Source organism: Nesoenas mayeri (assembly GCF_963082525.1).
Source record: "Nesoenas mayeri genome assembly, chromosome: 8".
Classification (NCBI taxonomy): domain Eukaryota; kingdom Metazoa; phylum Chordata; class Aves; order Columbiformes; family Columbidae; genus Nesoenas; species Nesoenas mayeri.
The window spans coordinates 28,224,468-28,236,685 of NC_137554.1; the positions used below are offsets into that span (position 1 = coordinate 28,224,468).

Genomic DNA, 12,218 nt, shown 5'->3' on the forward strand with positions numbered 1-12,218 from the left:
TGCAGCTTAAGGACAAACTGGATATGTCTGCCACAGTAGTTAACAGTACATTAAGTGTCATTATTAAGTTTCAAAGTTAAAGAACCCCACTGACATAACTGAGGTGATACATACCCCTTTGGAAGTCACAGCCTTGGCGTATTTAGCAGGACCCACTTGAGTATGCAGGGCTCGTTTCTAAGGATTTTATTTTTTGCTCACCATTTGAGTCTAAATCAAAGTGAAAAGTCTAGCGGACGCTTTGGGTAGTACTCAGACACACTACAGAACACGTTTTTTTATCAGAAGTTTCCTTATTTGATAAAACATTTAAATGAAGATGAATCCTGTGCAATGAGTAGCAAACGTGGCTTAAATTGGGTCTTTATACTACTCTTTGAATTTTGTGTTCTTAAATATGTACTACTGTAATACTCAGAGAGATTTAGAGTACATGGTTCCATCAGAGACAAAAGTGTATTCAAATCTCTCACCCCAAGAACACGCACCATCATAGCGAAAATAAAACTCTTTCCATTATTAACAGACAATCAGCTAATCATGCCAAAGTGCATAAGGGATCAGTACTCCCTTGGATAGAAACGTTTATGAAATACAGCTGGTAACTGTTGAGTTTATTGAGGAGCTCTTTTGTGATTTTTTTTTTTAAATAACCAACATGACACTTCCCCTCCAAATTAAAAAAAAGAAAAAACAAAAAGGAAAGAAAAACTCATCAGAAAGCAAGGAGAGAAGGGATAGAGGGGCAACTCTGGATTGTTCTGATTTAGCAAAGACCTGCAACAACAGGATCTCCAAAGCCAGTGCCAAAGAGCCATCAGACTCAAGAGGGCAGGGCCAATTTATCCAGTGACCAAGACTGCAGAGGAAAGTCTCATAGCCCGTGCGTCCTTGCAAAAAGCTCAAGCTGATGCATCATCAGTTCAGCAAACCGAGACAGCGCTAGCACATGTGAGTGATTTCAGTCTTTACAAGCCTCTCATTTCATTACTCAGTGGTAATTAGGTTATTTTTTTATACAAAGCCAGTTTAATGCCAGCAAGTGCCATCTCTACAAGTTCCAGAGATCCTCGTGATGCCGTGTTCCCTGATAGCCGCTGCTGGGAAGCAGGTCTGGACTGGGCAGAGCACATGCGATGCCTTCTCCAGCCCAACCGAGCAGCACTCGTTCAGGTAAGAAGCAACCAAGGACACCACAATCATGAGTAAGCTTCAAAATTAAGATTTGTCCAACTTGTGAGTGCGTTCGTGCCTCCTTAGGGTACCTGACTCAGTGAAGCAATGACCGCAGTAACTGCAAGAGTAGGGCTTCTCTCCAGTGTGGATACGGTGATGGCGCTGGAGCGATGCCAGCCGGGTGAAGGTCCCTCCGCACTCCTCACAGTAGAAAGGACGTTCCCCAGAGTGAGTCTGCTGGTGTCTTTTCAGCCTGAGCAGCTGGACAAACGCCATGCCACATTCCTGACACTTATAGGGCTTGTCTTGCCGGTGGATCACCTTGTGTTTGGAAAGCAGGTTAGGCTTCTCAAACCCTTTGCCACACGTTGGACAAGCATAAGGTTTATAGTCGTCTTCCTCAGATTTTTGGTTTTCTGCACAAGGCTGGTCAGCGTACTCAACGGTGTGCTGGTTACGGTGCACTACCGACCACGGGTTCCTGGCCATGCCATTTCCCAAGATCACCATGGAACGCTCGATCTTGTGCACATTGCGCAGGTGCCTCCAGACATCAGCTGTGCGAATGAAACCCTTGTCACACTCTGGACATTTGTGTGGCCTGTCGCTGGAATGAATGAGCTTGTGCATTCGCAAATTTGCCGCACGGAAGAACTCTTTGGCACAGATGGGACATCGGTATGAGTTTTCCACGAGGTGGGTTCGCTTATGTTCCTGCAGCTCGCTTATACCCTGGAAAGAAGAACTACACTTCTTGCACCGATATGACAAAGCTTCCCCAGAGATGGGCTCCCGGTCTTCACCAAAAACAGCTGCGAGAACAGTGTTTTCATTATCATCACGTGGTCTTCTCCGTGGTTTCTTGGGCTGCTCAGAGGAACATCGCTGTAAATTTTTATCTTCACGCTGAAGGTCAAAGTTGGTACTGGTGGGGGGAAATATCTCAGCTGTACTCTCGCCTTGTTTCTGGTAATAGATCTCAGTGGTTTCTTTGTCTTCCCAATGCAACTCTGCAGGAAGCTCCTGCTTACCTGAAGGTCCAGCAGAGTTACACCAAGGACTGCATGTCTGCGAGTAATTCATGTCTACCTCCTTCTGGAGGCTAGACGTGTGGCCCACCAGCTTAGTGGTCTTTCTGGAACAATGTGAACGCTTTTCACCTGTGTAACAAATGTTATTCTCAGAGTCCCAGTCCACATTTGCATCCATCCTCTGAGGCACACGCTGTGCTCATCTGCAGCTCATCGATGATGTGTATACCAAGAGCTTCAGGTCTTTCCTGGTAAAGTCCATCTCATTCTCAGCTCTCTTCATGGTCCTCCCTGGAAAATAAAATATCTATTTCATCAGTGTTTTCTTCTGATATTAACAGAAGACAAAGTTATGACAGGCAAGATTTTTTCCTGATTAAAAGAATGGGACAGATTACTAGTTATTCAGTAAGAGAAATAGAATCATCTACTATTATGTATCTAGAAAATATGCCTTCAGCATACAAAACAGACTACATTTAAAGAAGTTAAATCCTCTACCATAATCCAGCCTTCGCTACAAATATAAATTGATAAACAATTTCCATTTTAAATTCACCTACAGAAAAGAAACCTTCATAACTCTGGGGTGCAAACACTTGAGGTGAAGTCCTACACCACAGCTGCTCCCACCACAGGTCTTTTTCCAAAGATTCATGTTCAATCCTTGTTTTTACCTTGCTAAATACAAACTAGCAGCAGCAGTCACAAGGTGTTTTAGTTCAGAAACTAGATAGGTAACACAATGAGACCCAGAAACTGCATCAAACAACCAAAACCAAAAGCAATGTCTGGAGGGGAGGTCTGGAAAGCTCGAGAGCACCTTTAGCCTCCCATCCTGACCAGCATTATTGTAATTGTCAGGATATTTGGGGTCCCTGTGCCACCACCAGCTAGCACCATGCAAAGAAGATATATGCAAGGAAAGGGATAAAAGAGCTGTCCAGAAAGCTTACTAATCAACCTCCCAGGCTTCAAAGCACACTTTGTACTTCCCTCCAGAGCTGGTACACTGAAACAGCTTAAAATTAGCTGGGTAAACTCCATTTGCAGACCAGCCTCACTAGCAGAAAATATGAGCGCTTGGTCAGAAATACCTGAGACACAAACTTTCATGTGAAGAAGATGCTTTCGTTTATGCTCTACCAAAGCGTGGATTCGCGAAAGCTTTTCTAGATTTGTCTCAGCAGCGTTTGTTGGTAACAGCTCCACAAGGAGCTTTCACCCACTTGGTTTAAACTTACATTCAGGTTTAGACTTGCTACTCTAACCTCACAAAGTGTGTTCTTCGCATCCTGACGGATACTTTGGCTGCTCCTCCGATCCCCACCTTCTCCTTCACACCCACTTTTTCCGTATTGTCTTTACCCCCACTGTTTCTTCGCTTCGACTGGTTTTGTTTGGGTAAGACTTCTGGGAATATGAGCACGTATATCTATACAAACATGTATGTAAAAGTGGATACATTTCTGCATTTACATGTGTACATAAATATAAAGCTTGTCTATTTAGTTTCAGTAAGTTTAAGTAGTTATAAAGGCACTATAGCAACACGCATTAAGTGAAAGGTCTTATTCACATCTCAAAAAGCCCAGCTTCATTCAAGACACACGCTGTGCTTTCTTTTACTGTGAAACAGAAAACAAGCTGAATTAGTCGCCTTCATTACTCACTGCCTGGAACAAAATGGCTCAAGCCATCACACCCCCCTCCCTGCAACTTTGACCATTGCCACTGATTTAATAAGAAGAACAGGAACTTTTCCTTACCTCCTACAAGGGGCTGAGCACCTCCAGCAGCACAGCACCACCTCCCAACCCGTGTAACTCATCTGCGAGTGCCTTGGCTGCAGAAAAAGAAACAACAAAACCAAAAGACTTTTCAAGGGTGGCTGGTCTTGCTTGGTTTAAAACTCATGGACAAAGGCCTGTCTGGTTTCCACAGGGGTGGGGGAGTATTGAAATCCCGCGGTAAAGTTAAAAAGAATAAATAAAAATAATAAATAAAAAGGAATTAAGGGTTTTTTTCTCCTCGGCGCAATCGCAGGCAGCACAATGGCCGGGCCCACAGTGGCTGGCAGTGCCAGCAGCAGGGAGGGACCTGGTGAAAACCACCCCCCAAAACCAGCCCCCGCTCCGGCAACACTGAGCAGGGAATTGGGGAGACATCCCGTGGGGTCAAGCGCTGCCCTGCAGCAATTCATGAGGGGGGATTCATTTTTTCTTCCCTAAATAGCAATAAATGTGCATCTTCCCATGGAAGTTTGGCAGTGATTGGAGTCGCTTTCAGGCTTTGCTCATCAGGAAGACTCGATCCATGTCCCTGACTTCCGTGCTTCACTTCCAACTTTAATATTTCTTCACCCCAAGTGCCCAGAACCTCTCAATGATCTTAGCCAAGTCTCTCCAGGGCATTTCACAGCATCACTATTTCCTAGTGGAAGTCCTTTGCCCGATACATCTGAGTATCCTATTTGCCTTTTTCAAAACCACAGTACAGAGTCTGTAGGTGTTCTCAGGCTCCTCCCTTCCATGCCTTTATCAGCTGATAACCCACCAATATGGAGCAGAAATTCTCACAATTTCTGAAACTCGTCTCATTCTTGTATGGCTCTGCAGCTCTCCCTCCTGTTCATACTCCCTGCCAGCCCATTTCACTCCCACATGTCCATTTTTACATCCCCATGATTAAAATAACTGCTCAACACAGGCCATCCAAGGTGCAATCCCTGCAGCAGCACTGATGGGAAACTCCCAACAGCTTCTGTTCAACCAGTGACTCGGTCCCCTTGGCGCTCTGCATTTGTCCCTTCATTATCACACAGACCAGTCCTGTGCTTTCCACAGTCAAAACTACTTTCCAACATCACTGAGCAATCTTGCAGAGGTTGCTCCTGCGCGTAACGCTGCAGCGCACTGCACACCGGACAGCTAAACAAAACTCTCACTTTTGCAAATGGGCTTCTGCAATTAACACCAAATGCAGAACTGAAATTAAAAATGAACAAGAGTGTGCATTACTAGCAAAATATGCAAATGTAGTATATAAAAATGTCCAATGTTCTGCTTTTTGGTGATCTCACAGATCTCTAAAAATGAACATGAAACCAGAAACTACTCTGCTGGGAGCTGAGGGTGAGGAAAATAAATGTACCAACTCATTTCACACAGAAAAGCAAGCCACTTTCGAGAGCACAGTAAGTGGCAGTTCAGCTTCCTCAGATGAGGCAGTTAAAAAATAAATTAGCAACATTCCTTTAACAACAGTCCTTGAATCCATGAGAAAACCACATGCTGCTTAGGACGGTGAACCTTGCAGAGAAAGAACCATCATTCCAACTCTCACAAACTAGGAAAAAAACCTCAGATCATTTTCATTATTTTTATTATAGTTTTTCTGAATATAAAATTATTAAATGTTTCTTACTGCACTGCAGTAGCTGGGCAGGGTAAAGGTTTCCTTCCACCTAGCCCCAAGGCACACAAATCACCTACCCCTTCCACCTCCCTTCTGAAGGACAAGGACACAACCCTCCCCTGGGTTCATCAGTTCTCGTCAGGAAGACTCCAGTGACATATAAGCACATTCAGCACCACTATCTCCATAGCCAAGCACACCTGTGTGGGGTGCAGGTGATAAATGGCCATTTTCTAAAAATCCAAATCATGGTTTATTACAACTAATGCATTAAAACATGAGAGGATGTATGGAAAGAAGAATTAGTCATTCTGGCCAGTGACACTCCCGCAAAACCAGCCTAGAGGGTGGTGATAATACAGACAACAACATTGTAACTTGGAGATCACATGTGCATGAAAGCTCTAAATTTAACATGTCAACCTTAGAAGTGGAGATGCCCAGATAAGTCCAGCTAGTCCTGATCATATCCACCAGCTGCACATCTCTGTAGACTTCAACCTGATACAACAGCAGTATTTCCTCCTGCAGTTGCAAAGGAATGGCCTCATGTCAGCAAACAATGGTGTTCCTCACAGGGATTGTGTAAGAAATGATCAAAGTATCTGCAGAGGTGGGTTCCAGATCCTCCTCATCCTCAAAAGCATCAATAGGGACGATGCTTTCATGATCCTCAGTTATCCTCTCTTGAGGTTACTCAGAGTGTTCGGGGGAAAAGCATTCTGAACATTCATCTTCACACTGCAGGTCAGAGTTTTGGGGTTGGTTGAATTGTGCTTCTGGTAGGAAGTTTCAAAGGTCTCCTCTTCAGTGCGCTGCAGTTCTAGATGGATTTTTTGTCGGACTGAAGATCTAGCAGGATGCACCCAGACTAGAAGGTGACGAGTAATCTTCCTCCAGCTGCAGACTGGCTTTGCAGCCCACCCTTTCTGAGGCTTCTCTGGAACCACCTGAGTGTTCTTCACCTGTGCGACAACCATTTTTAACAGAAATCAAATCCACCATACAGTGCTTACTTGTTAGCAATTGTGGAGACAGGCAGTGCGAAGTCCTGGGACCTCCCATGGTTGACTTCTTTCATGTCCGCTTCCTTGGAAAAGAAACAAAAATTTCATTATCTGCCAGGCAAAGTTAGCATTTAAGACATCGGTTTAATTGAAAAGACTTTAGTAGTAATAAATAATGCAGAACACTCCAAATGGTGTCTCCTGGGCTAGATCAAGGACTCAGGGCAACTCTATTCAGTGCATCATGTCTTCTGTTGTTGATGCAAGATGAGACAGAAAAGGGCTCCTATGGCAAGGTAATAAAACCAGTATGTACACACCCCAACACTTAAGACTGACAAAAGTGTCAACACAGTCATAAAATTCATGAGCACAGATCCAAAACCAGCCTCTTGCTTTCAGTAATGAAGAACAGGCCACTTTACTAATGTTTCCCTTTTAACCTAAAATAAAAAATGAATTTTGGTGGTCTTGCCTCATGTACATTAGTCTTCAGGCAAATGTACTTAGCTCTATCAAGTTCCAGATATTTTAATTTTTCCTCCTAATACCAAGGTATTTAGAATGTAGTCTGCCTGCTATTTCATCTGTTGTATTTATGAACACATGATTTCATTAAATTCTGCATTCTGAGCCTTTCCCATCAGCCTTGATGATTTATTCCAGCACACAAAAAAACCAGGTTGCAATCCTCAAGCGGAAGGAAGCAAAAAAATAAGTGAAACACCTATCTTTTACAGTATGTGATCCCTATTAAAATTACATCATTGGTGCTTTGTACTCATCCTACATTTATATTCCAAACACACATACACAGATCCCAAATCTGTCTTTTTCTTTACGCTACCTCAATTTTGTGTTTTAAGTGTGAAGAGTCTGTCAGATCAGTATCTGTAATCTATTGTTAGATCCGCTTTGGAGTAATTTTTAATTTATTATTATTTTAAGGATTAGACTCTACACTCATGTTTCTGTCCAATTTTCTAAAAAGTGCAAACTTACTTGCCATCCATTGAACTCTGAGCAGCTCCATTTCACTGGCATAAGTTTGTGCAAAATCCTTTTCCTTTGGAGACCATTTTTAAGTGCCTTTCTTTTTTTTAAATCAGCTTTTCCTAGTACCTTCCTCTTCTATCAAAGGCAAAGCTTAGACTTTGTGGTTTTAATTTCTCTTTACGAGGTGGCATTCCTGTTTAAATAAACCATAGCATGGTCTTTTGTTATTAGTCTGAACGGCACTGGCTGATCAAGTCACCACTCCCCCTATGAAAGAGTTGAAGTTTTAAGCTCCCTCAATGGGAGTTTAAAATATTTTATGAAGGGTTTAAAAATCACATCCCATCAAATTTGAATTTTTACTGACCACATATGTTTCTCCCCCAGCTTTGTTTTAGGACTGTCACAAACACTTTAAATACCCAAGAGCTTCAGAATCTTTTACATAAAACAACAACAAAAAAAACAAGTAGTTTTCTTCTAAGTAGGAGCTAAATTCAACACGACTTAACTGATATTTGGTTGAAGCTTGGACTTTTAACTCCGCAGGGGAAGAATGGGCCGTCTTTAGCACACTGAACCCTGGTGAAAGTCTAACAACAGCTGTTTGCAGTTAGAGATATTGAATTTTGCAAGACCACCACCAGAGCTTATTGCACCCCACGCTCCAGCTACAGCCACAGCGAGGGAGAGCGAGCAGCCAACACTCCAGCAGCAGCCTGCTGAGACAGCGATCAAAACAGAGTTCAGGATCTCTGATGCTGTTCTCTCTCAGATCACCTGGAGCAGGGAATCATTCCACTGCCTCTAGCCAGCTCCAGCCTGTTAGTGTAACATGCTTTTTCCTGTGAGGCTTGCCAGGATCTTCAAGGTCTTTGGGTCCCAGTCAACTGCCATCTCACAAACAACGCATTTGGAAGAAAGAACGCATTGAGAAAACAAGTCCTAACCATGGTTACAAAATCTAGAGTCAAGCTGTGAAGAACGTGGAACAATTAACAGGAAGAAAGAAACTAAGCAAGGACTGCATGAAGCAGGCTACTTGAGTAATAATTTTCTGACGTGATTTAGTTTCTCAAACTTTCGTTTTCCTTTAAACATTTTGATCCAGATGGACAGCAAATTTCTATGCAAAACTACTGTGTGATTTTGCAAACACCCCCAGCCCAACTCTGACCACTCAATTCCAGTGCTGAATGTGCAAGGAGTCTGCAAAGCAACAACTTGACCCTTACGGTACAGGACAGGTGCGTATGCAAGAACATCCAATCCCTATTGCTTCCTGCAAAGACTGGCCATGGTTTTAGACATGTATCTGTTAAATGCACATATACCTTATAGGTGCTCAGTTCTGAAAAGCCACAGAACACACACATGAGCTTGTCAGAGGAGAAACTCATAACTGCTAACAGTTATCTCAATAACCCTTGGTCTGTACTTACTTGTTTTTATTGTAACTCTCGGTTGAGTCAGAAAAGCGGTTGATAATCGGTGTAAATAACCATTCAGCATAAAGGATATTTACTGGAGTACCTCATTAGGTGTCAGTGGGATGTTTTTAGAGGTGCCCCAGGAAAACAAGTTTTTGATTAAAAAGGAAACCGAGTGAGCGGTTCTGACTGAAACACGGCACGACACCCGAGACACCACAGAGCCCCCTGAGGGGAGCTCCCCAGCCCCTTCGCCCCTCTCTCCTCCCAGGGCAGAAGGGCGATGGCCATGAGGGAGCTCACACCGTCCGCGGCCCAGCCCTCCCCGCCGCCCGCACCCCCTCACCGTGAACGGCGGGGCCGGGCCGTGGGCTGCCCCCCGCGGCGGTCCCGGCCCCGCAAGCGGAGCAGTGGCGGCCGCCGCGTTCCCCCCGCGCCGGGCGAGGGCAGCGGCGCTCAGGGCCCAGCCCCGCCGGCTGCCGCCATGCTGCGCCGGGACCGCCGCGGGGAGGGGGGACACACACTGCCCCGGCTGATGACGCACGATAGCCCCGCCCCTTCCTGACGGACAGCTCCTGCCGCCAATCGGCGGCCGCAGCTCGGCGGTAGGGCAGCGCCTGCGTCATCAGCTGGGGCGGTTTGTTGGTGCTCAAAGCCTCGGCGACTGGCAGAGCGGGAGGGTGGACCTAGTCACACCGCAGTGACACAGAGAGCAATGGCAGTCCCGTTACACCCCCAGTGACACACAGAGCAAGGCCAGCCCCTGTCACACCCCAGTGACACACAGACCAGAGACCAGCCCCTGTCACACCTCAGTGACACCCAAACCAGAGACCAGCCCCTGTCACACCCCAGTGACACCCAAACCAGAGACCAGCCCCTGTCACACCCCCAGTGACACCCAAACCAGAGACCAGCCCCTGTCACACCCTCAGTGTGATTGACATAGTCAGGGACCAGCCTTGTCACTGTCCCAGTGTGACCGATGCTCTGGGGCTGCCCCGCCGCCACACACACCCGGTGTCACTGACACAGCCAGGGACCAGCCCCAGCGTGACTTATATACTGCGAAATGCCTCGTCAGAGCACTAAGGTCCCCAAAACGAATAGAAGTGTCCTATCTCCATTATGTGTTCAAGCCCACCTGCTCCATCCTCCTCCAAAACCCACCCGTCAGGTTGGAAGGGTGTTTGTCTGCTGGAGGTCTTCAAAATAAGTGCTTAAATGCTCACAAAATCCTTAATTGCCAGCTGAACACTGATCACTGTAACACGGTTAGGGATGCTGAGGTGCAGTTTGACACAGCTCCTCTTCCTGTGCCTCATCCCAACTTCATGCTGACAACCTGCATCCCAGCTTCCCAAGATTCCCCCCCTGCTCTTCATAAGAGTCTTACACAGGTTCAACAATTCCAGGGACAACTTGATCCTAATCGAAAGTCACGGCATTTTGGAAGGCTGGGGACGTAATTTCCACTGGTTTACCACTACAGCCTTCATCGCTGCTGTCACACTTGATCAGCGCAAAGTTTTTCATGTAAAAATCTCCACAGCTGTGCATTAATACACATTTTTTAACAAGGTGGGTTGTCTGGATGCAGCGTGGAGATCCAACAGCAGAGCTGGGGTCTGCCGTGCCTGTTGCACACAGATTTATTCTCAAACCAGCCAAGCTGCCCACTGATTAACGGAGAAATGACTGCACGGGAGAGCGTGAGCACACAGCATATATGAGCAATCCCCTAAATATATAGGCTATACAGGAGAAGCCTCCAGATCTAGGACTCTCTGCTAAATCAAGTCAGGGGTATGATGCCTGTGCTATGCAGATGAGCTGTCATATTGTCTCCCACACAAGACCGTCTCCAAAGGAACCTACACCTACTGCAAATATCCTGCAGCATATGGACATTTATAGGTCAACCTGGAAAAAACAGAGAGTAATGATTGTCCAAAAAAAGCAGGAACTCAATTTTTCATTCTTATTTTGGAAAATGCAGACATGGAACAGGCTGAATTATACATACCTGAGAGCCATTAGAAAATGTCAGATCGCCTCTAAAATGCATTAGAAGAAAAAGAAATGCCTCTAGCTTTCTTGTTCAGGAAGAGAATGCATTATGTTAATAAGATTCCCTAATAAAAATCAGCACTGGAATGAATTTGCAACCGTATTCTAACCCTCTCTTGTGATGGGTACAGAGTCTGGGTTTTCATCCTAACAGCCAGAAACATCATCAGGCTGAAACTTTGACAGAAGATCTGCACTTGTATTGCAGGAGCAACCCTGATGTACAGTCCAGGAACTTGTCCTGTAATGGTTTCAGAGCAAACCCAGAATATTCCTTATGCTTCTCTCAATTTAGCTGGAAAAAGAAAAATAACATCTGGTGCCAACTCTATGAAAACATCACGTCTTGACAGCTTACTGTTAGATGATTTAAAATCGAAGACCTTGAAAACTGTTTGCGTTTCCGAACTCTCAGTGTTCACCTCCAGCATGTACCTGCCACATCTCCCAGTTGTATGCACCATCCTCAGTATATTTTTCCAAAGCTTCAGCCTCTAAGAAGAGCCAAACCCTCTGTTGACTGACGCATCTGCTGGAGAGCTGAGATTTCTATAATTAGCATAAGAGAGAATTTGGGGAGGGAACTGACTTTTTTAAAAAAATTGGATGTTGCAGCTTTTAAAACAAAACATTTTTCTTAAAACATCATCACATCAGTACATAATTGCAGAGTGGGGAAGATGAACACGTCAGTAGTTGAAAAAACATTAAATTTGCAGGGAAGTGACTGGAGGGTTTGCACAGAAGGGGGCAAATGGAGATAAGATAGGCAGTCTGCTTGCAATTCAGCTGTCAGGAAACTTACACAGGAGACACTTACCCTTTATAAGAAAGGGGGGAAAAAGAAGGAAAAATATAGAAACACCTGCTTTTCTTTCCCTCCTGCATGTGTAAACTCTAATTAGATGAATTATTGGACTACAGCTTCACCAGCAGAGACAGCCCCTTGCCACCAGCACGGATCTCTCTCACATCTTTGCTGGGATCTGCACACCCACTTGCAGGACTGTGCTGGGGACAATGTTCACAAAGGTCACATCATTCAAGGGAGATTCAGGTTAGAGAGGAGGAAGAAATTTTTTACACTGAAG

The 12,218-nt window shown here is 45.0% G+C and overlaps 1 protein-coding gene across 7 annotated transcripts; it reads right to left on the bottom strand.

Annotated features, from left to right (window-relative positions):
- Window positions 1–608: 608 nt before the first annotated feature.
- Window positions 609–9,449, bottom strand: LOC308043112 (uncharacterized protein). 7 transcript variants are annotated; one of them, XM_080349007.1, is made up of 5 exons: window positions 9,070–9,393; window positions 7,634–7,820; window positions 6,641–6,714; window positions 3,977–4,053; window positions 609–2,498 (listed from the first exon to the last, which is right to left on the bottom strand). In XM_080349007.1, exon 5 carries the CDS (start codon window positions 2,383–2,385, stop codon window positions 1,219–1,221), a length of 1,167 nt encoding a protein of 388 aa, XP_080205133.1. In that variant the 5' UTR covers window positions 2,386–2,498; window positions 3,977–4,053; window positions 6,641–6,714; window positions 7,634–7,820; window positions 9,070–9,393; the 3' UTR covers window positions 609–1,218. The 7 variants fall into 7 exon arrangements, with proteins under 7 accessions (XP_080205133.1, XP_080205132.1, XP_080205131.1 ...); XM_080349006.1 differs by having other exon boundaries at window positions 7,634–8,524; XM_080349005.1 differs by having other exon boundaries at window positions 7,634–8,572.
- Window positions 9,450–12,218: the final 2,769 nt, after the last annotated feature.

Coding starts and splice junctions, on each gene's coding strand:
- LOC308043112 (XM_080349008.1), bottom strand. CDS start 2,385: ATGGATGCAAATGTGGACTGGGACTCTGAGAATAACATTTGTTACACA.